We start from the raw sequence: 23,303 nt of genomic DNA, 5'->3' as shown, positions 1-23,303 counted from the left end.
ATGGGGTCTTACTTCTGTATGATTCTATGTATAGAATCTAATTATCGGAGGGTCGTCTTAAATCAGTGGCTCCCAACCTTTTTTTGCTTCAACCCTAAATCCAGATTGCAACCCCTGCCACGGACTCACTTATGCCCGGTGGTGCCAGTCGCGCCCAGGCTGGGCTGGGATCATGGGGGGCAAGAGTCATGCAGACCATGCAGCAGGAGAACCCCCCACAGGCAGGAGGAGCAGAGCGAGTGGCAGACCCCCTACAGCCCTGAGTTGGGTCGTGCCCCGAGGTTGGGAGACACTGTTTTAAATTCATGTCCTTACAGCTGCAGCATGGAAAGCAGTGAAACAAAAGCAGGAAGCTGGGGCGGGGCAGATGGCTCCCTTGCCCTCTGCCCCACTGGTCACTTCTTCCCCCTGTTGCCTACCCCACTTGTGCCTGCACCCCCAGCATCTGCCCCATCACCTCTGCCCCCATGCCTGCTGTCTGCAGCCTCTGCCTTCTGCACCCTATGCCCCTCACTGGTTTCTACCGCCTCTTCCCCCCACCATTATTGTCAGATGCAGATCCAACTCCATTCCCTCCCAGGCATGGAGCACATGGAAATATGGCCCATGCCCAGATATGCAGCAGCATCCTGGGGGTTGGAGCTGCCACTGTTGCTGACTGGCCAGGCAAAGGAGAGAGTTTCTCTGTGCTCTGGGCCCCAGGAAGGAATGGAGCCAGAGCCAAACCCGCATCTTAGAGTAAGAAGTAAGGGAGGGGGCAGAGGCTGAGGGTTGGGGGGGCAGGCTCAGGGCTGAAGTCAGAGCCACAGCAGCCACCTGCCACCACCACCCTCCCTCCACTTTGTACTCAAATCCAGGACCAGGGGCTTTTTCCCTCATGCTGGATGAGGAGAAAAAGAACTAATCTTGGATTTGTGTAAACATGGTACTTTTTGGCACATGTATATTTCTATTGGAATCTATGGGAAGAGGTGGACCCATAGCGGGTGCAGTGGGTGGATGCATGCCCCTTTTGGATTGGACTCTACCACAGGAACTTCTGCGGGCTTTAGTCCCTTCTCCTTCCCCTCTCCACCCCCTCCCCCTCCAGCCAGGCTATATGGGGGCAGGGTTCAGCTGGGAACAGTAACAGTGGCAGTGGCGGGCAATGGGTGGGAAGGATTGTCCCTCTTGCACCTGCTCTTGGGGCCAGGCAGAGAGGGGGAACCCAACCCCCTGCCCATCTCTGTTGCTATCACTGTTGCTGAGCCCAGGCCACCGGCTGGAGTGGTGAGGAGTGGCTTTGAAGCTTCTCCTGCTCCCAGGACAGTGAGGAAAGCAGCAATGGCAGGCAGAGAAGCAGGGGAAGGAGAGAGGAAGGGATGGGGAATTCTTACCTGCTTTGGGAACTTAAACATTTTGAAGAGGCTCTCACATTTCATTCTGTATGCACCAATATGTGGAGGAGACTGGGAGCAGGGGTCCTGCACCCTCATTTGCCAAATCCTGGGTCTGTCCCTGCTTGTAGGTAAGTCTAAGTAACACAAAGGAGTATAACTTTTGCTTGAAATAAGAAGGCCTATAAAGAGTAGGCCCTCCTTGAGGTGGGGCAAGGGAGGACTCTGCCTGCTCCATAACTCAATAAATAGGGCAGGCACCATTTTGGAAGAAGGGACTCGGCCAAGCTTGGTTGGAATTCTATTGCCTGCAAACTTTCCACAGTGCTAGCAATCCCATCACCTGAGAAAAAGCCATGAAAGCTAGCAACTCTGTTAAACCTCAAAGCTACCTTTGGGTTCCAGAACAGCTCCGTAAGAGGAGATTTAAAGACTAAACTACCCTGGGACGCCCTGGAATTCTTGCTAAGCAGCTTTTTCCATCAGGTGTAAAGAGAAAGAAAGTAGAGGGGGAAAAGGAGAGTGGTGGATAAAGAGATAATTATAGACTGACCAAGGCCTAATGTAAGAAGTTCCTGATTCATGATAACTCAGACCTCTGTCAGTACCTGCTGACAAGGGACTGTATGTGAAGCTGTATGATGTCAGCAGAGTCTAAAGCAGTGGTGGGCAAAATGCGGCCCAGGGGCCGGAAACGGCCTGCCAAGCCATTCTATCCAGCCAGCAGGGCCCCTAAAAAATTTAGAAAATTAATATTTATCTGCCCTGGGCTGCCTGTCATGCGGCCCTCGATGGCTGGCCAAAACTCAGTAAGCAGTCCTCTGCCCAAAATAATTGCCTGCCTCTGGTCTAAAGGAAACAGCCTGGATGGACCCCATGATGTCTTAGCTGAGGTTTTCGCACAATGGTTTTACCAGTATGCGATCTCTGACAACCCAGTTCAAGGAAATAGGGCTTGGGTACTTTTTATGAACAAACCAATTCCACTAGGAAATAGCATGTGTCCATGTCATGGATTTATTCTCCACCTGGAACCTGACCTGAAAGGCATCAAAATCTGCTGTTGTCTGGCAAAGGTGCAGCAATATTAGCTTGCTTCTAAGACAGTGTTTAAAAAGTGATTTGGTTACAGTCATTCCCCAGCTCTATTAGCAGCAGCCCACTTCCTTACAGCAGAGAGCTACCACCTCCCCAACTGCTCCTGTCTCAGTTCCCAACTTTTCCTGTATCTACTAGGGACACAAGATTAGAGGAGAGAGTGGTCTCAGGAAAAGAGTAAAGAGGAAACAAATCCACTACACTGCAGTGGGGCAGCTCCAAACTCTTAACTTTCTGTCCCCAGGAGCTCTGCCTTTATTAGGACTGAATTTGCCTTCTGGTCCTGCTCACAGCACCTTGAGTTCTCTAGAGGCCTTGGGGCCTGCCCTTGCCCACCCAGTGTGCCTACAGCTGTTTCACGTTTGGATTCATGAACGCCTTGTAGATTTCTGGACTAACAATAATGACTTTAAAAACTTGTAGAACTCTGTTAGAAGTGTTAAAGTCAGGTGCCTGGCTCTTTTTTTTTTTTTTTCAAGAAACGTAGTCTATATTCCTGTCACAATGTCCAGGAAACAGGAGACAAATAGCTACTGCAGAGATGTCCTCACAGAGTTATCAGCATGATGTATTATTGTCTGGAGGGGAACATCCTTGAAATCTATCAAAATCCGTATTTTGCTGTAATTCCTGAGCTTTATCTGTGTGGTTGCAAGTCTCTGTCAAGGTTTGTTATCACTGGAGCACAGAGAAAGGCCCTGAGTGAAGGACTTTGAAGTATCAGTGGAGACACATGTATCTCAGACACCTTAAGTTCTAAATAGGATAAGATTACTGAAAGCCTTTTACATCTGTTAAACTCCCATTAAAAAAAGATGGCACCCATCATGGCTTTTCTCACCATCCACATAAAATTTGCGAATATGCCAACTATAGTAAAGAAACAACAATAATAGAAAAATAGAGAGACCTCACTCAGTAGATGGGCATCCACTGCTCAAGATGTCATACAAAAATAAAGCAGAAAATGTTAGAGTCTAAATAGTCCAGGCAAACCTTTGTAGAAAGAGGACATACAAGCAATCTAGTAAAAGGTAAAATCAGTAATGACTTTTTGTTGTTTGTTTACTAATTTCTGCAAATCGAACCCTCCATACAGGCCCCCAGTACACTGTCCTGCTGTTGCTGACCCAGGGAGAATTCCCTTCAGCCTGATTCTCCATGAGAAATAATACTCTTGCAGCTATAAAATATGCAGGGAACTGCTGATGTGAAGAAGAAATTGGAAAGGGTATTCATTCAAAAGAAGCTGGATGTCCCCTACCTCTCTGTACTGCTTTTGCCACTCTTTCCAGCAGCCACATGAGGAGAAAGCAAAGCAAAAACCTTCACAAAACACTTGTTCACTCTAACATGCCCTTCAAACTAACTGCAGCTAGAGGCAAGTAGCAAGTCAGAGAATGTAACTGAGTTCATGAGTCCATAGCCTCAGCACTTAGAATCAAGTGGCCAAAATTACCATCAAAACAAAGCTTTCAGGGCTGATTAAGTATCTCAGACTGTTCAGGAAACTCTTGCCCTTCAGCCCAGCAGAGTACCCAGTAATAGATGGTCACTACTTATTTTTTCATTCTCCAGAAAATGGATGGTAACAGGAACAGCATGTAAGCAGGGCCTTTCCAGGCTGATCCATCCCTTGCTCTTCTCACAACTTTCAGCATTCAAAGGCCTAGGATGGTCAGAGGTTGAAGAAAGCTTGTTCTCCTAGCTTCAGCCAAACTACTGTCTGAAGATGTTTTCACCTGAATACTGAGTAATCATTACAGTTTAAAAATTAACAGTGTTTGTGGAGCAGCAGATATATAATGCAGGACTAGCAGGGCATGACATAATCCATGTATACTAAGGCCTTCTGTGACAGAAGCTTCCTGACCTAAGCCAGAAGTCACAAGATGCGTAAAAAAACGTTCCTCAAATCCTTGCAGCAGAGGAAAAGTCAAACAATGAGGGTTTGTCCTTCCTTCTCCTACTATTGTTGGCATAACTCCTTGTGGTCCTTGGAAAAGGGGAGCAGAAAGGGGGCACTTTGGAGGAGGTAAGAAGAAGGCTGTAGTCACCAGGATAAGGGTATAAGAAGAAGGTGATATAGGCTAACGTAGATATTTTCTGTGAATGATGGAAGAGGTATCTGCAGTATTGGCTGATGGGGCTTGTAGAGTTTGCATTCTGGGCCCAGCTGAATATTTTCGACCCCTTGTTAGTAGATCCTGGGTAATATCTTGGGCAATATCCTAAGTTGATATAATTATAGATGGCCCCACGAAATTGTCAGTTACATTTCTAGTTCTTAATCAAAAGCTGCAGTTCTGCCAGTCTACAGAGCCTGCCTATTTCATACTGCTGTGTGACAATCAAGAGGACAACACTAAAGCCAGTGACATATACTCCATGTTTTTAAAGGAAGCATGTTGTTTAACAATAATTAATGCAAGCACTATCCCTATTTACTTGGAGCCTAGCATCCCAAAATAGCATTCCAAATACTTGAAACCTAGCATCCCAACTTTCAGAGCATTTGGGATTAACATTCACAAATTTAAATTCACAGGCAAACAATATGTGTACTTCAACTGACACACACATGGGTGGAAGAGATACTTTTAGGTGAAAAACACCAGAGGCTTAGGTTCTTGACTGAGTAAAGTGAAAGAGGTCCTTGTTAAAAATGGCAATACATCAGCACTGTTAAAAGACCTTCTCATTCTATGTTATGTTCTCTGAGTGGTATTGTTACCAAGGCCTTTGTAAGCAAATCTAATTTTGAACTTTGAAAGGTTGTTATTGCAGCTCAGGGTCAGAAGTGTTCTCAGCTGCATCACAAGCATGAAATGAGCTGTAAATAAGTTCCTCAGTACAAGTTTTGACTATTCAGTGCAGATGAGGTGAGCAGAGCATTCCAGCACTACTCAATAGTTTGAGCCAAGAAGTGAAGAGGAGCTCCATCTCCCACAGCAACTGCTAGAGACATATAAATGGTCAGAATGCACACCTACTGTAGACTTGACACTGCTGTCTTTATGATTTTTTAAGTTGACAAGAACTGAAATGAGGCTTCGTGCCTCACTTACAAGTTAGCTTCTGTAGTTGTAGAGCATCTCATAATACCAAGCAGGACATCTGTCTTGGCAGTGCCTTAAGGCGGGGAAATATATAAGTAGCAATTCTTCTGAAAGCACATAGGTGTTCACTGGATGTTTCACATCCAGGTACTGATCCTTAATGAACCTGTGAGATCTGGTATGTAAGTTAGCTGTATGTAAGTACGGTATCTTAAAGGGGGGAAAGGTGTGTTGTTTGTTTGAAGTCATTCAGAAGGTAACAGGCTTGACAGCTTATGAAGTTAAGTTTTTTTTTCCCCCTGAATAAATCATTCACATTGCACAGCAGAAAAATCTTGCATCAGCTTCTGATAGGAAATTATAATTCCCCCTGGGTCATTGTCACAGCCTGTGTCCTACATAACATCTGCCAGGACCAGGGAGAGCTGTTCTGTGAGGCATGGGCAGAGGAGGTATAGCAGGTGGAGGCTGGCCTAAGTCATTGCCAATAATCCAAGGCATTGGTAGCGTCATTGTCTCTCCTGTTGTCTTTCTGATGCATACTACCATTGCTTATGCAACCCAACTCTTTTAGCCCCTACTCTACCCAAGCAGAGACTCAGAGATTTTGGTTCTTTTAGGAAATAATAGATAACAATGCTCAACCTGAACAAGGATAGATTAAGGATTCTTAGGGCCCTTGACTCAAAAGCAGAGGTCCCAAAAATAACTATACTGACCACCACCTCCATTAGAACACTGCCAATATGAGCACTCTCTGTGGGGTTAGGATGGCCTTGCATCCCTCTTTTTATGACCATGATGGCACAGTTTCTCCAGGAGCCAACATGATACCACTGGTGCTGTCTGTTGTGATTCAGCTGAGCTTACAGAAAAATAGCAGCCAAAGGAGTTTCCAGAATGGGTGGGGGCCTTCTCTTTCAGGGGGCTCTAAGCCTAGATCTTGTGGGCCTGTTAATTAATCCATCTGATTATAGGGACTTTTACCCACAGGCACTTCGGCTATTTCAGCTCTTTGCAGAAACAGTGGTTAATAGATCTCAGTTTGAACCCACTGTAAGGACTTGTAGTTATAGATGCTTTGCTTTCTGAGAGTTGACAACAGACTGCAATGCCATCCCAGGAATGATTCCTATTTGGAGTCCTCCCCAGCCTCTACTTTCACTCTGGATCTGAGGGTCTCTCCACTGCCAACCATGGCGGGGATCATCATAGCTGCTGACCCCTTGGCAACCTTTGCCTATTTTTCTCTTATAGCCTTTGTACCCTTACAAACTTTATAATTTTGGAAGGGAGGGACAGCGAAGACACACAACAAGGCAGGGCAGGGTGGCACCTTAGAGACTAACTAGTTCAGAGAGGCATAAGCTTTCATAGGCAACAGTTTACTTTTTCTGATGTTATGAAGCAAAACAAGGTTAATTTGGCTTTTGGTGTTTAAGCAGGTTTACCTCAACACAGCTAAAACTGACACAAACAGCTCTCAAACTGATGAACATGAATACTGACAGAGTCACAGATAAGGGATACATACGAAGTGTATCATACGGAACATAGCTAATATCAGCAGGGTATGGTCGCCTGAAGAATAATTAATGCTGTTAGTCCTGAGAAGAGCCTGAAAGGAAATATGAAGCCAACAGATAGACACTTTTGGACCCTGCCCTATTCCCTCCAGAGATTAAGATGGTGGGAAATGGTCAGACCTTTGACACACAGTACTGGTTGCAGCAGAATTACACAAGGTTTTGTCTTGCTTTGTTTTTATTCATTTATTTATTTTTTGGCATCAGAATTAGAAAAAAGGGGCTACATTTAAATATGCACTCAGAAATCTTTTGCTTCAAAGAAGTTCTCCAGATGGGCCGGCAGTGGGTAGGGGGAGCCTTAGTTTCATCATAAATTGAAGAGGGAGGAAGGGAGGGAAAGCAAGATAAGAACGGTGGCAGATGTGTAGCATATAAATACTAAGAGCTGTCTGGTTCCTTCTTATAAACCCAAGGAAGTGGGAATCCAGGCCAGAGGCAGAAAACTGTAGGATTTATTTACTAACAACATTTCTTTTAACATTTTCATTTTAATTTGTTCAGTTTATAGTATCTAATTCTTAAATCCTTAGTGATTTTTGCATGGTAACAATGCATGGGCAACTTCTGAATATTAATAATCAGATAATTCATAGTTTTAAAGTTGTTGAATTTGGGTTGGTTATTGAAATTATATTCTTTTCCCTTTGCAATCTCTTTCTGGTGTGATGACTGATTTTCTTAGGCTTTTTGAAGGTAATGATGATTGTTTTTCTTTTCAGTCAGGGCAAAGAATATCTGCTCCATGTTCTAGAGCTGGCCAGTTTGCAACTGAAGAGCAAGCTTTTGCAATGTCTTTGGCTGGAATGACCTGTCTGGTGACGGGAGCAGGGGGATTTCTTGGCCAGAGAATTGTCCATTTACTGCTGGAGGAGGAGGAGGCACTGGCTGAGATCCGACTTCTAGACAAAGTCTTTAGCTCTGAGACACTCATGAACTTTGCAAGTAAGTGAATGTCCTTAGGATGGCATGTGCATGTGTCTGTGTAGAAAAAGGATTTTTACAATACATTCTCCAGAGGAAACTCTTGGAACACTTGCTCATTTAATAGTTTTGTGGAGCTGGGACGCATTTTAATCATGAAACCTCAAAGACAATATGGTCTAGAGGACTATTCATTAGTATATTGGAGGGTATCAGCTTAGTTTTCATTAGATTAAAGCCCCCAGGTCAGTTTCATTATAAAATTTGTTATCACTGTTAGTGGAAGAGAAATCAACTTTCAGTTTATACTGAGACTTGTAAGTAATTTTAGGTTAAGACTGAGCTGAACAAAGCCCCACCACCCCCTTCCCCCCACACTGGAGTAGGAAAAGGTGCTGTAGTTCAGGGTGGAGGGTCATTGGAAGAGCTATGCGGCAGGGTCCAAGACTGGAATAGCAGGGGATTATGCAAATCAAGCAAATCCACCAGGGCAGTTATTACTGATTATTTTTATTACTGTAGTGCCCTGCAGCTTTGGCTGAAATCAGGATCACTTCATAGTATGCACTGTACAGACTGCACATCACAAGAGAGTCCCTGCAGTCTACAGGAAGAGAGTTCTAGTATTCCTAGATGGGAAACCTGATTGACTGATTTGTTCATTGTCACATAAGAAGCTGTTGGCTGATCCAGGAACTGAGTATAACATTTTTTTAAAAAAACCATTCCCATTTGAAAATTGAAATTAGTCCTTAGGAGTAAAAGTTCTGTTGCCTTTTGATAAAACTTCAGCTCCTAACTTATACAGACACATTGGAAAATGTTACCTTTAGTCCAGTTCCTTAACCACACATCCATTTTCTTCTCAGTAGTAATTATCCATATAGGCACTTACACAGAGAATGATATACAATATAATAAAGAACAGATTTTTATGTAGAAATTTTAAGCCAATATATAGAGTTCTACCAGATTACTGTGCTCTGTTTAATTGCATGAAGTTTTAGGAACATTTTCAGAACTTGTTTTTTTCCAACTAAATTCCATTGAATATTTTACTGAGGATTTTACAAGGTTCCCTGGCAGCTCACTTAATGTTTCTTTACTCCTGGAATTCAGCAGCCTCTATTATTCTACTTCCAAGGGAAAAGTTGCAACCACAAGTGGGACTAAGCCTTACCAATATGTGTTTTTCCCTACTTATGCTACAACACAGCATGGCATATTATATGTGCTCCTCTGTATTAACTAGGAGATTTGGGGTATAATTCCCCTGGGAGGAATGAGTGTTTTGGTTTGGGGCTTTCTTAGGGGGGATGTTCTGTTTTGTTTGCATAATTCAATCCTAGCTAGTCCACAAAGCTCTATCCAGTTTTACCTAAACTCCCCCAAGAAACATACCACAGATCCAGAACACTTTCTCTTACCCCCTCAACCCCTTACAGCCGCATGCCCCTTGCCCAGCTGCCCAAAGACTGGAGTGTGCAACAGGTCACACGCCCGATTTTTAGACTTGCAAACAGAAAGGGAGATAAGTGAATGGCCTTCCAGAAAGCCTCAAATACACCTGAAGTTCCCTACACTCCGGCAGCAGCTGTGATAACCAATCTTGATGATATAGGAAATCCTTGGTTGATAGAAGAACTGTGAATAACATATCTTACCATTTAGAATAGCCTGTGCACCCCATGTCTGTAAATACAGGATTTAGGGACTGTGCCACAAGCACCTCTCTCAGGAGAAACAGAAATATTTCAATCTAGTATCATTCCCAGTCCATTTCTAACTCAGGGGTTCTTACTCTGGGTTTACAGCTCCTGCACAGCCATTGGGATAGATTCCTCTTTATCTCTATTAGTCTTACCCCAGTGTAACTCCAGTTACTTCACTGGCACATTTATGTGTCTTGATTTAAGGCAGGTTTTTGAAGGCAGCACTGATATAGCCATGTGCAGAGTACAGCAACTCATTCTTGTCTAAAGTCCTTGAGTTCTTTTGATCTCAGTGTCCTTGACAGCATGTGCTCTATAACAGAAAATGAAGGCATTGTTGCATTTAACAGCTTCTTGCTTTGTAGCAATTTAAATTGGAAACACTAGCATTTGTATAACCACTGGCCTCTTGCTGGGACCCTGAAGTCACATTTTATTTGAATAAAATAGATTTTTTTGTCTCCCATGTTTGCATCCTGGAGGTATAGTCTATGGAAGATTCAGGTCCCAGCATGTTCTAATAAAAAATAGTCTTGCAGGTTGAGGCCTATGGTCTCCCTGAATAAATGTTTTTATCAGACACTAATATAATAAGCTACATCATAGCACCTCAGGGTCATGGCTCACCCTGACCACTTTAGTGTTAGGTGTTCCTCTTGGAAAGAAGATACATATCAATAATGTTGATAAATACTGATAGAAACATTTCTACCATATTTGCCTGACATTATACTGCATACTTCTCAAATAAGTATCTAACTTCCTCTACTGATTGACAGTATAGTTTCACATTTTGGCAGCTGCAAAAGATTGCAAAATTGTTTTGCTGTTGAAGAATACTTGTTTGGGAGATTCCACTGCAGCATTAGACTTTTAAAATACAATCACAGTTTAGAGCTGAGGTTAGATTTTTTTTCTCTACAGCTGTACTAACAAGAGACAGCCAGATCATTCCCAGAACATCATCAAAATATGTCTGAAGTAGGACCAGTAGAAACACAGAAAAAATAAAAATGACTGAGTTTCCTAATAATAAAGCAGATCATGCTATGACAAGTCACTCGATTCCTTACAAATGAAAATAAAATATTATTGTTCTGCTCTGAATGCCTAAACTAGATCAGACAAGGTTCTTTGGGTAAATGTGATATTTTTTATTAGACCAACTCAAATAGTTGGAAAAATTCTTCTTAGCAAGCTTTCGGGTATAAATACCCTTTGTCTGGCTGAGAAAGCACCTGCAGTTGGTGTGTGCTAAGAGCGATGGGACAATTTTCTCTCCCTTCTTCCCAGTTTCAACACACACTTTTCTGTTAGCACAACAAGGACTGCATATGTAAGTTTATTTTGTTAAATAAGGAGCAACTCACTGAACAGACCAAGTAGGATGAAAACTGGTGTGAATGAGGTTCAGCAGGTCTACATTGTACTCATGGGACATCTTACATCATGGGCATAACTAGGGGTGCACTAGCGTGATACTCATGCTGGATGCCAAGTTAGACGGGTTGCCAGAATCACCCCCTCCCCTTCAGAATCTCTGCCCTAGCAGCATACCCATGCCAGGAACTCCTAAACTGCTACAGGCAGCAGCTACTATGGTTGCCTTAAGAGCAACAACTGGGGTGGGGAGGGCATGTTATGGCAGCAGCAACTCAGCAGGCAACTCTTTAGGAATTCCTGGCATGAGTAAGACTGCTGCACCCCTACCCCTCCCTTGGAACTGCTCCCTGCATTGGAACCTGTACCCCCCTCTCAGAACTGTGCACCCTGCTATCCTGCAGAGTTTGCCCTGGACACCGATTCTGCTTATGCCACTGCCAGGGGCCTTTTGGACAGGCTTTCTTGCATTTTATCATATTATATACAACTATTTTAAAATCTTTGACACCAGGTAGGCTTAAAACAGCTAAGCAAATAGCAGCGGTATATCCTGCAACAACTGTACTATGTGGATCAGTTTTCAAGGGAGAGTTCTCACATACACATACAAAAAATTGGAATTTGCAAAAGTAACTAATTTCATTTGCTCAACTCTTTCACAAGCCTTTTCAGTAGCCTGATTTAAGCACACAAAAAGTATGAGAATTTATGCCTAAAAACACAGATTTATATATATCCCTTGTGTTACTGTAGTAGCTCATCGTTCTCACCACAGACCAGAAACACACTTTACAAAGACATGGATTCTACACCAGTTGCTGGTTGTATGCGAAAATACTGCCAGTAGCACATGTATTAGAACAAACCCAAATTGCAGATTCTTTGCAAAAGTTTCACAAGGCTTTGTGCCTGTCAAGCTTGGGCCCATGTGTACACACATACATGCTAGAAACCAGATATTAGGCCTTTTGAAAATGTAAGCCTGGGTAATAATATATTCTAAATAATAATGAGGGTGAATGTCCTACTCACTATTGCTAGATAACTGACATTTTTATAACTAACAGGAACTTAGAATTTCATTTCAAGTCATACGCCAACAGTCAGAGCAGAAAGAGACACCAGAAAGCTGTAGCATGAGAATATTTCTGAATTAGTAAAAGCTTCAGTTCTAACCTGTTGAACAGGTAATTGGGAATCCAAATAGAAGACTTCCTTAAAGCAATATACATTCCTGTTAAAAGAATAGTAAACAGGTATGTATCTTACTCTCACTAAAGAAAACCCTGAAACCCTTGACTGTACTATAGCCACTGGAGAAATTCTAGGGCTAGCAACAGGCATTACACATAAACTGGTTTAACTGATCATAAACTAGTTTAAACCTGTAGCAGAACAGAACTGCAGTGCACATAAACCAGTTTCAAAATGCCTGAAACAGGTTTGAGATAAACCTGGTTGAATGTCATATCAAGACTTAACTGATTTGGCTCAAACCAGTTTATGCAAATGTCTGTCCCAGGCCCCTTGCTGGTTTAAGATAAAAGCCCCAGCATCCTCTCTGGGCTGGGCATGGCTCTCTGCTCCCGCCACAGAGCTGACTCCACCCCTCTGCTCTCTAGCTGGAGCAGGGACTGGCCCTAGCAGAGACACACTAGAGGCAGCCAGCACTGTGCTGGGGATGAGGAGCGCAGCCCCACACACCCTGCCTGGCCACTTCCATCCCCACAGCTCTATGCCATGCCTACAGCTCCACAGTGGCAGCAGGGAAGCCCCGGGCTGGACTCTGCAGGAAAGCAGGGGGCAGGGCAGGGCTCCCTCCACTCCCTGAAGAGTGTGGGGACCTGCACAGCAGGGAGCGGGAGAAGCAGCTGGCTCTAGTATGGGGTATCCCCTGCTGCAAGGGCTGGAGCTGCAAGCTCAGGTTCAGCGAGCAGAGCCACGGGGACAAGGCAGGCTCCACTCCCTCCCCCTGTGCAGCACTGGCCAGAACTGTGCCTGCACCAGGCACAAGCGCCCTGACCTCCCTACCTGATGCTGCTGCCAGGCAGTGGGGGCTGCATGCTATGGGGGGAGTGTGTGGCAGTCCCTACACCCGTCACCCTGCCTTACACCCCACACACCTTGCCCAGCTGAGCTTCATGCTCCTGCTGCCCCTCTAGGAGCTTCTGGCTTGAGCCACTTCAGGCTTGAGCCACTTCAGCCATGTGCAAAACATCTATCCACTTGCAAACTGGTTCACTCTGCAGGTTAGACTAACCTGAAAAGACTGAATCAATTCAGGCTCAGGCTTTTTGAATGTCTGTCCCTAGCCTAAGGTGTCACTCTGGATTTCAGTTGTAGCTCATGTTGTCAGAAAAATAAACTGAGTTGGCCCTGACTGGGTGGGGGGCTGTTGTTGTTCACATCAGTGTTACACCTGTCACATGGAAAAAGACTGAAACAACATGCAGCAGCATAGGAGAATTTGGAAGAGGTGCAGGAACCATGACTAGACTGAACTGGACTGAAATGAGGGGAGCTCAGTGCTAGAACCATGGGAATGCTCCAGACCAGGACAGAGGAAAGTACATTAGCAGGTGTGTGAGGCCAAAGCCTTAAAAAGAGCAAGTGGCATGGGCAACTGATGAGTTCCCCAGTGGCTGATCACCAATCAGGGAGCCAGGGGCAGAGGGAGAAAAAAAAATGGGGGGGAGGTCTGAATGCACTCACATGCAGGGGGAGGGAGGAAAGAGCCAAGGGCAGGGGGAGGGAGTGAGGCTGGGGCCGGCACCGGACAGAGATTGGGCTTGGGGCCGGGGTCTGCTGCACCCATGAGGCTGCCTCTTCCCCTGTGCCAGGGGTTATTGCCCGGCGCTGGCGTCCACTGCCCCACAGCCCTGCACTGGCCCTGCCTGCCTCCCTGCACTGGCCTCGGTCTAGCCCCAGACACATACTGCCCAGGGGTGCCCAGAGCTGGAGCAGAGCCAGCCTCAGCTGTGCCATTAGGCTGAAGAAGATGGAGCCTGTGGAGACCCTCGCCCCACCCTGTTTAAGTTGTCCCCAGCAGCTCTTGCAGAGTTGCAGCATTGCATTAGGGAGCCAAGGGGGGCACATGCCCTCCCCCCTCAATCTTTGCACGAGAAAAGAGTGGGCTGCAGCTGCAAGGTGAGCTGGGCTCTGTCTGCTCTGTGCCTTGCTGCAGCCTTTGAAAGCGGTGCATCGCCAAGTGTGTCCCACCACTCGGTGGGCCACACAGCAAGGCGCATTGTGCTGTGCTGCACCACTTTCAAAGGCTGTAGCCAGGCATAGAGCAGGCAGAGCCCAGCTCACCTCACAGCTGCAGCCCCCCCTGCCCCTTGCAAAGATGTGCCCCCCTTGGCTCCCCCATGCTTCAACTCTGCTTGTCCCATGACCTGGCCCAGCTGGGGCTCCATTCACTGTGAATGAGGCCCTAACTGGGCCATGTCGCGGGGCAATCAGACCCCAGAGGCTTATCCAGGGCTGTGGTGTCTTGGAGCCAAGGGGTTGGGGGAATGTGCTGCCCCTCCCCTGGCTCCCCCGCAGTGTGCACAGTGACAGGAGCCACCGGGCTCCAACTGCCTCATGACCTGGCCCAGCCAGGGCTCCATTTATGGTGAATGGGGCCCCAGTCCAGTTGGGTCATGGGATAACCCCCACAGTGCAGCAGGGAGTGGGGCAGGGGTTGGAGTGAATGATTTGCCCCTACCCCTACCCTGCTTCCTCCTGCGCTGTGGGGGTCTTGATCTCTCCCCTGCAACAAAGAAACTTTACTTACCTGCCTGTGCCTGCTGTGCCAGGCATGCCACTCCCCCCACTGCAGCAGCCTGTGGCCAGGTTACGCAGTGGCGGTGGCAGCGATGCGTCTCAGGGCAGGCACAGGAAATCTCAGGGGGTGCACATGCACCCCCATGCTCCCCATACACGTCGCCAATGATACTGCAAGTCAGGACTCAAATAATCAGTGTCAAGAGGCTAGGAAAATAAGAGGTTCCAGGCCAAGAGTAGCATGAGGTGTTGTAAACGGAACTGCAGTGCACCAGAAGACATGTGAGAACCACCCTAGCAGAGGGAGGGCTGGCATAACAAGCAGGATTGTTGGGCAAGAACCATGTGATTCTTCACAGCTGTGTGTACACAATCTCATATGATAATTGTTTGTCCAGCCTTTGCGTTAACACCTTCAAGTTGCTAGCAAATCACCACAATATTTGTTTCTAAGTTTCCCCAGTATGAATATAAAGGTTGATTTGTATTCCATGTGTAGGCAATTTTCTGGAGCCTGTTGGCACGAGGAGATTTTTTTTTTAAAGAAAAAAGTCATGTTGCATTTTGCTGCAAAATCATTCCCCACGGTAACCAAATCATACCCATCTATACAAAGCTGTAATTATCACTTGACAATTAGTGCTTCTGTAAAAATGCCTTTTATTCTACCTGCCCCAAAATGCCTCCACTCAGGTCTGGGCTGTTGGGATTCCTAACTGCAGTCCTAAGCCCTCACAGGGTCCTACCCTTCACCACTCTATCACTTCTCTTAGACATGTCAACAAGGGTCCTTTTCTTCATTTCATGTTGTTTTGGCAGGGCACAGGGGTAAGGCTGAGGTGAAAATCCTGGAGGGGGACATCCGAGATGCTGCCTTCTTGCATCGCGCCTGCCAGGGCATTTCCCTGATCATCCACACAGCTTCCATCATTGATATCTTGGGTCATGTAGAAAAGCAGCTGCTCTGGGAAGTCAATGTTACAGGTGAGCTGCTGGCTGGATTTTCTGTAATGTTTCAAGCTTTGTGTCTATAACGTTGATCACGTACATAGGGAAGGGAGCATTTGCCCTCACTAAATATGTGATTCATATGACTACACTGCACTTGGTGCCATCACTTACACAAGTGAGAAGGGTGCACAAAGCATTGCCATTCTGATTTCTCTATATCCTACACTCACTCTGCACCAGCAGAGAGAGACAGGGCAAGGCAGAGCCAGGCCCTGAGGCTAGAAGTCTGCTCTGAATGTCAGTGTTTCAATACAAGATTCCTTGGGTAAATCTGATATCTTTTATTAGACCAACTCAAATAGTTGGAAAAATTCCTCGTAAGCTTTTGGATACAAATATCCTTCATCAGGCAGAGAAAAGTTTCAATACTTTTCTTAAGGAAAGGAGACTGACTTTCCCCAAGCCCCCACCATAACTCACCACTTTCCTCACTTGAAACTACACTTCAAACCCCAACTGTAGTTTCACTGAACACAGATAGTTTCTAGAAATCCATAGCTTCAGTACAAGGTTATATGCTAAGTCATTGTGCCTGTACTCTTTGGTTAAGGTCTTGAGAAAGCATTTATATTTAAAATGAATGAAATTTAAGGCTGTCAGTTAATCACAGTTAACACATTAACAGAATTAATGTGTTAATCAATTTTTGCCTTCATTTTTTAACACGTTAATCACACATGTAGTTTTGGAGCCCATCCTGGGCTCTGCTCCACTGCCTCCAGGCCGCCCAGTGAGCAGTGGTGACAGTGCAGAGGACCGCAGGGCAGCTCGGACCCAGACTCTAAGTAGCTGCAGCAGGAGTGGGGGATGCATACATAGACACACATGAGCAACTGCAGCCTGCATGCTGCATATAGAGAAACTCTGCCATGTTGTGCCTCCCACCACCAGGCAGGCAGGGGACATGCAGCACAGTCAGCATGCAGCTCCAGGAGCAAGGGTAGCAGGGTGCAGGGCTCCAGCCTGCAGAAGGCAGCTTGCCTCCACCACATGCACAAATCAGGGGGTACATGCACCCCATGACTCCACCAGGGGTGTGTGCAGCAGTGGGGAGCCATGCCTCCCTGTGCCTCTGGACGAGCTGTCTGCAGCTCCATCCCATGACCTGCCCCGGCCCCAGGGCCCCATTCACCCCAACATCTACCCCTGTCCCTGCCCCACTCCCTCCCTCATTCTGCCTCCCCCACCCCCTTTCCTCTCCCCCTGCCCCTTCCCCTCCACACACTTACCTGCTGGGCATTGTCTGTGTCTGTGTCTGTGTCTGTGTGTCTATCTGTGTGTGTTTGTATGTGTCTCTGAGCATTAAGCACCTTGTGTAGATGCACCAATGAAGTATGATTTCCTCTGTTGTAAGAATGCATTAAACTCTTCAGGGATGTGTATGTCAAGTTTTATTATTTTTCTCTCTTAAAAAGTTAAATACAAGTAAGTCCTTTGAATTAAGTCCTTCGGTCTTGATTCAGTCCTTATTCAAAATAAACCAGACATATTAGGATTGCTCATGTAGTAGTCCTTTGCAGGACTGGTCCATTAAATATTTACCTTATTACCCTAAGAAATAAGATGAGTAATCTACCTTTTATATTTTTACAGTATGTTATTTAAATCCAAAATCATAACAGTTTTATATATTCATTTTTACAGGAGTCAAGTTGATACTGAACACAAGCTAACTGCCAAGATATTTTTTTCCTATTTTCACCTTATGGGAGCTTGCAGTCTCATTTGATTGTATCGAGTCCTCCAAAACCTTACTAATTTTTGAAACTTCAGTGGTAGTATGGGTAGTTAAGAGTTTTCTACAGGAATCTGGCTTCCATCCTTTGCAATTTGCCATATACACATCTACATTTTAATGCTGACTTTATTCCTGGATGTTTAACAATCATGTTTTTTTCATTATTTCCTAGTTGTCTAAGCCTCTTTTTGTTTTCTTGTTAAGGACTGAAAAAGGAGTTCAGCATACCAGCCGTGTTAAAGTCAGTAATTCCCCCCACTTCTCATTTATTTAGTGAATCAAAATTTAATCACTATTATTTTTCCATTGACACAGTTGTATTTATTCTCCATATTCTCTTGGACAGTATTAACCCATTTTCTATCTTCGCTTATATTTTTCTATCTTCACCTTCTTCCTTAACAGATTGCAAAGACTTGCTTGTTTGTGCTTTTCCCTGTTTTGTTTCCTGTGTTATTAATTATAACTCCAGATCGTCAACCAGAACTTCGGTGCTTTAATGCACAGTAGACTATTTTACTGTGCACTAAAGTGTCACATAAAAAAGTGACATTATACTAATGCACAGTAAAATAGTCTACTGTGCATGAATTGTCACTTAGAACCTGTGCAAATGCACTACTGTGTATTAGGGCAGCCTAATGCACATTAATTTAGTACCTCACATTGGAGGTACTACATTTAATGTGCATAGAAAATGTGCATTAATACACATGTAGACATACCCAGTGAAGGATGGACTAAGAAACTGGGTCTTTGGTACACAATATAAGAGACAGATAATAAATGAGGCACTATCTTAAGCATCTTTGCTTCAACCCAAGTCAGATTTTACTTGATCTTACAATAGCAATGTGAACATGAAGTCAATTAAATTGCTATAAGATCAAATTGAACTTTCACTGAACAAGTCAGATACAGTGTCTGGATCCCCACAAGCACGAACATGCACGTTGTGGCACCCCAAAGACTTTTGAGGTGCTACAAAATGCACATGGTGCACATGAAAGGGTTCACCATGCTGCATATTTGTAGTGTAGAGCCAAAATTAGATATCAGGAAATCCCAGTACCCATAAAAAAAAATTGTCCAAAAAAAAAGCCAGGCGGCACACATAGCGTGTGCCACCTGAAACTGGAGCCTGGTCAGCCAGAGCCACAGTCCAGCTGCCAGCCAGGATCATTGCTGCTGCAGCCCCAAGAGGCCCCCAGGTAAACCTGCTGGCCCCAGCCTCCCCTACCCCACCCAGGACAATTTGCCACATACCACAATGCACAAGCAGGGTGTTGCCTGGGGACAAGTAGCAGCAGTACATCTATGTACAACTGCTATTTGTCTATGGGAAAATACACACACACACTCATGAGGACACACCCAGCAGGTGCATATACATGTACACTTTACTGTGGAGTTGACTAATTAGCTACATAGTAAAATGTCACTACCTACGCATGCACCACTATTAGGGTGCAGTAAACTCATTAGCTCCACAGTAAAGTAGTACTATGAGGGACAGTACTATTTTTCATCTGAGTCATTAAGTGCAATCAACCACATGTGTAGACAGTGATCACTGGGTGCAAATTGCGCCTGGTCAGCCCAGCCAGCTGGGGGCCAGACCCCTAGGTCCTGTCAGCCCCTCCACCACCTGATGCTGCTACCCAGAGCCTAGGGTTGTCCCCCCATGTCCCCTGCTAGCCCAGGGCTGCTCCACCCTGGCTCAAATTGCTGCAGTCCTGAGCACACATGTAGACACTGAGCCCAGGAGCAGTTCACTCCAACTCAAATGGATTTGGACTTCATTGTGTTGCATGCACAGCATATATAGATGCACCCAGTTTGAAAAAACAAGATAACAAGTGTTATTTAATTATTCATATTTTTTCATTCATATGTTCAAGCAGCTGTGCTGACTCTCTCTTTTCAAATTAAAATAACTACAGTTTGATTAAACATACTGTCTAATTTGAGATGGGATTTTGGTAGCCTCCAGAGTGAGGTTAGTCAGGAATCTGGCATACCTGTTTCAAGATATGTGATTTTAAAATGACAAACATACTTTCCCCCAGCTGTGCAACCCAAGATCTGGACCTGTCAGCCAATCCAGTAAATTGCTGCCTTAACACCTTCTTCTTTTGAAGGTACTCAGCTACTGCTGGAGGCGTGTGTCCACAGTAACGTCCAATACTTCATTTATACCAGCTCCATAGAAGTGACAGGCCCAAACTGCAGACGTGATCCCATCTGCAATGGTGATGAAGAAACAGCCTATAAGACTTCACTAACATCTCCGTATGCCCAGACAAAGAGACAAGCAGAGAAACATGTCCTGGAGGCAGATGGTCAGGCACTAAAGGCAGGTGGCATCCTGCTGACGTGCGCCCTACGGTCTATGTACATCTTTGGAGAAGGAAGTCAATTTCTCCAGAATCACCTGGATCAAAGCCTCTTGAACAAAAATATCCACCTGCGTACTTCCAGGAAAGAAGCTTTAGTGAATCCTGTATATGTGGGAAACATTGCCTGGGCTCACATTCAAATCGCCAAAGCCCTGAAGGATCCAGAAAAAGCTAAGCAGATCAGAGGGCAATTTTACTATATCTCAGATGACACTCCCCCCATGAGCTATGCAGACCTAGATTATGAGCTGACGAAGGAACTGGGCTTTGGGATTGAGCCCCAGCTGCCCATGCCACTGGTAATGCTGTACTATTTTGCATTGCTACTGGAGAGCTTGAGTTTCTTGTTCAGGCCCTTTTTCAGATACATCCCCTCTACCAACCGTCACTTTGTGAATCTGATGAACACACAGTTTACCTTCTCCTACAAGAAAGCACAGAGGGATTTTGGCTATGTACCCCGCTACACATGGGAAGAGGCTAAGCAGCGCACTAGTCAGTGGATCGCCTCACTGATTCCACAGAGGAGAGCGTACCTGAAAAATAAAACCGCCTGAGTATGAAAGAAGCAGACTCTGCAAGATAAGCAGGCTCATCAGCAATAGAAGAGCTGAATGGGTTTCAGTAGACAATGACAAAGAATTAAAATGTGAGATCTTTGCAAAGAACAACTTAAATAAATAAAAAAATATGAAACTTCATTTGTTTGTGGTATATAGGCTGATATGGGTAAAAGTGCATGATCCACACACATCTCTGTCTATCTGTAAACAGATATCTCATTTGAGACAGTCTGGACTCATCAGTCAAAACCCAGAACAAGAGAGGAGTGACGAAGCCTTTTACACATGTAGCTGTTCAAGCTACTTTTCTGCCCCTCTGCCAGTAAATGGCCAGGGAGATCACACAGGCTTGGTCTTAGAATGACTGGCAATTAACTTGAAGAAGCCAGGATTAACTTAGTCATGTCATGGAAGACACTGAGGGAAGGAGGGGAGTATTAGAACATTTTATCTGGCATACTTCACAGGTACTTGAAGCAGGACAACAGACTCTTCTGTTTGTAGAATACCAAGACAAAAAGTTTTTTCTAGGGAGATCTGTGATGTCTGTTTACACTGGGGGTGGGCAAAATATAGCCCATGGGTCAGATCTGGCCTGCACACTATGCAGGGCCCCTCTAAAACTTAGAAAATTATTACCTGCCAGTGGCTGCCTGTCAAAGCTAATGAGGTTCCAGTGGCAGGACCCAGCCCCACCTCACACCCAGCACCTAACCAGAAGCTTCTGTCTAGGAGAAGCTTCTGGCCTGGTGACCATGGGGCTGTTCCCCTGCCCTCCATCCAAGAGTAGAAACTCAGATAAGAACAGGCAGAAGGAGGGGGGAGGAGAGAATCACTGGTGATTGCCCCACTCCATGGGGGCCGGGCTGAGACAAGCTGGCTCCATGCCATGCCATGCCATGCCATGCCAAGATATGCAGCCAGGAACTGCATCCTGCCAGAGCCAGCCTGCCCCAACCAGCACCACATGATGCCCAGCTGCATGGCAGGAACCACACAGTGCAGTATGGAGCCCACCCAGCCTGGCCCAGCCAGGAGGGAGGGGAGGGCAGGAAGCAGTGGCAGGCAGGCAGGCGGGGGGAGCTGTGGTGGTGGGCAGGCAGCAGTGGCAGCAGTGCCTGGGAAGCTGTGGCAGCAGTGGTGGGCAGACATGTGAGATGAAAAGTAGGGAAGCAGCAGGGAAAGGGCAGCAGCAGTGGCAGGGGAAGAGGTGGCAGCAGGGGAAGTACCAGTGGTGGGGGTGTGGTGGTAGTGGTGGACAGGAGCATGGGGTCTGCGCCAGTGCCCCAGGGCTGGCGGGGAACCAGGGTGGGGTGGCAGGAGCATAGAGCCTAGGAGCAGGGTCTGCCTAACTCTACTGCACAAAGCTCACATGCAGTCGATCCAAGCCACTTGCCTCTGGGTAGAGCCAGGCACAATGGAGCCAGCAACCCAGTCCCACTCACTGCTATGCACAGGTCATGGGGAATGGCAGGGAGCTCTATGCTATGGAATTGGGCCAGGTCCACCCCTCTCCCTGCTGCCCTGACTCAGCCCCATGAACTACACTGCCAGCTTCATCATGCAGGGCTTGGTAGGGTTGGCCCCACACGCTACCAACACCTGCAGCAAGGGACTAGGGTGGGAGCATGGGGAGCTGCACACTATGGAGCCAGATGGGGCTGGCCCTGCTCTCTGCCACCACACGCCGCTCCAGAGACTGGCACACTCCGGTGACTCCAAAGACCTCCCCCCCCCACACATGTATCCACACATCACCCACCACCATACCCCCAAATACATCCACACCCTCAAACAGCCCCCACACACACTTCACCATCCCCCACCATTCCCCCAAACATACCTTCCCACATACATTCCTACGCCAATCACATACCCGACACACATCCACATCCACCCACAAAACCCATGTCCCCATGCACCCACCACACACATGCACACACACACACACTCCCCACCCCCCCTCTACATACACCCCTTTACTGCCCACACACAATATACAAGAGTAGGAGTGTATTTTGAGCTATTATGCAAATGCCTCTAGATACACTATGCAAACACATAAATCAGGACAATTTTTAAAAAATAAAATTAAAATAAGTTATAGTAGATGTTTGATTTTTTTATTGTATGATTTTGGTCTTTTTCCAGTTTCAAGATGACAGCACCTTCCTTTCCAAAAGGAGTACTTCCGAGGCAAGGGGAGGGAATTCCAGTGGCAAAGGTCAGGGGTTAGAGGTGGGACTTCTGGTACCAAGATGGCATCCCCAACGGGGCACCCATCTAAGGGCAAGGCTACCCTTGCAGCCCTTGACAGCTCACCAAAGTTTCTTAAGTGACCATTCGGCCGAAATAATTGCCCAGGCCTGGTGTATAGTGAGCAAAGCACATAGTGTGTGTTTAGTGAGCAAAGCACACAGACTGTGTGTGTGCAATGAGGGAGGGATAGGGAGAGTGTGTGTGTTTTTGTAGGGTGAGTCCCACAAGTACCCCCACCATACACATGCACCCACATTCCCCTTGCACTGCCATACACACAGACCCCCACACCCACACCCCCCACACACCCTAGCCACCTTCTCCCCAGACACACACCCCCACAAACCCCATATCCATCCACACCCCAGATAGCCACACACACCCACATGCTCCCTCACACCATACCCACACCCCACATACCTATCCC

The 23,303-nt window shown here is 46.0% G+C and overlaps 2 protein-coding genes across 2 annotated transcripts in view; both read left to right on the top strand.

Moving 5' to 3' along the window:
- HAO2 (hydroxyacid oxidase 2) overlaps positions 1-4,044 on the top strand; it is a 67,400-nt gene extending 63,356 nt beyond the window's left edge. The window contains exon 8 of the mRNA XM_019548642.1: positions 3,574-4,044. Within this exon, the coding sequence (XP_019404187.1) occupies positions 3,574-3,629 (56 nt within the window). The 3' untranslated portion in view covers positions 3,630-4,044. The remainder of the gene's footprint in view (positions 1-3,573) is intronic.
- Positions 4,045-7,457: 3,413 nt separating this feature from the next.
- Positions 7,458-20,755, top strand: HSD3B1 (hydroxy-delta-5-steroid dehydrogenase, 3 beta- and steroid delta-isomerase 1). Its single transcript, XM_019548638.1, has 4 exons — positions 7,458-7,567; positions 7,842-8,064; positions 15,726-15,890; positions 19,797-20,755. Exons 2-4 carry the CDS (start codon positions 7,911-7,913, stop codon positions 20,609-20,611), a joined length of 1,134 nt encoding a protein of 377 aa, XP_019404183.1. The 5' UTR covers positions 7,458-7,567; positions 7,842-7,910; the 3' UTR covers positions 20,612-20,755.
- The last annotated feature ends 2,548 nt before the right edge of the window (positions 20,756-23,303 follow it).

The sequence above is a fragment of the Crocodylus porosus genome, unplaced genomic scaffold, assembly GCF_001723895.1.
Source record: "Crocodylus porosus isolate Cpor-Errol unplaced genomic scaffold, CroPor_comp1, whole genome shotgun sequence".
NCBI lineage: Eukaryota > Metazoa > Chordata > Crocodylia > Crocodylidae > Crocodylus > Crocodylus porosus.
The sequence above is the reverse complement of the archived record's forward strand: the minus strand, read 5'-3'. Positions and strand labels throughout refer to the sequence as shown.

Coding starts and splice junctions, on each gene's coding strand:
- HSD3B1 (XM_019548638.1), top strand. CDS start 7,911: ATGTCTTTGGCTGGAATGACCTGTCTGGTGACGGGAGCAGGGGGATTT. Junction 8,065..15,725: donor GACACTCATGAACTTTGCAA/GTAAGTGAATGT, acceptor TTGTTTTGGCAG/GGCACAGGGGTAAGGCTGAG. Junction 15,891..19,796: donor CTGGGAAGTCAATGTTACAG/GTGAGCTGCTGG, acceptor CTTCTTTTGAAG/GTACTCAGCTACTGCTGGAG.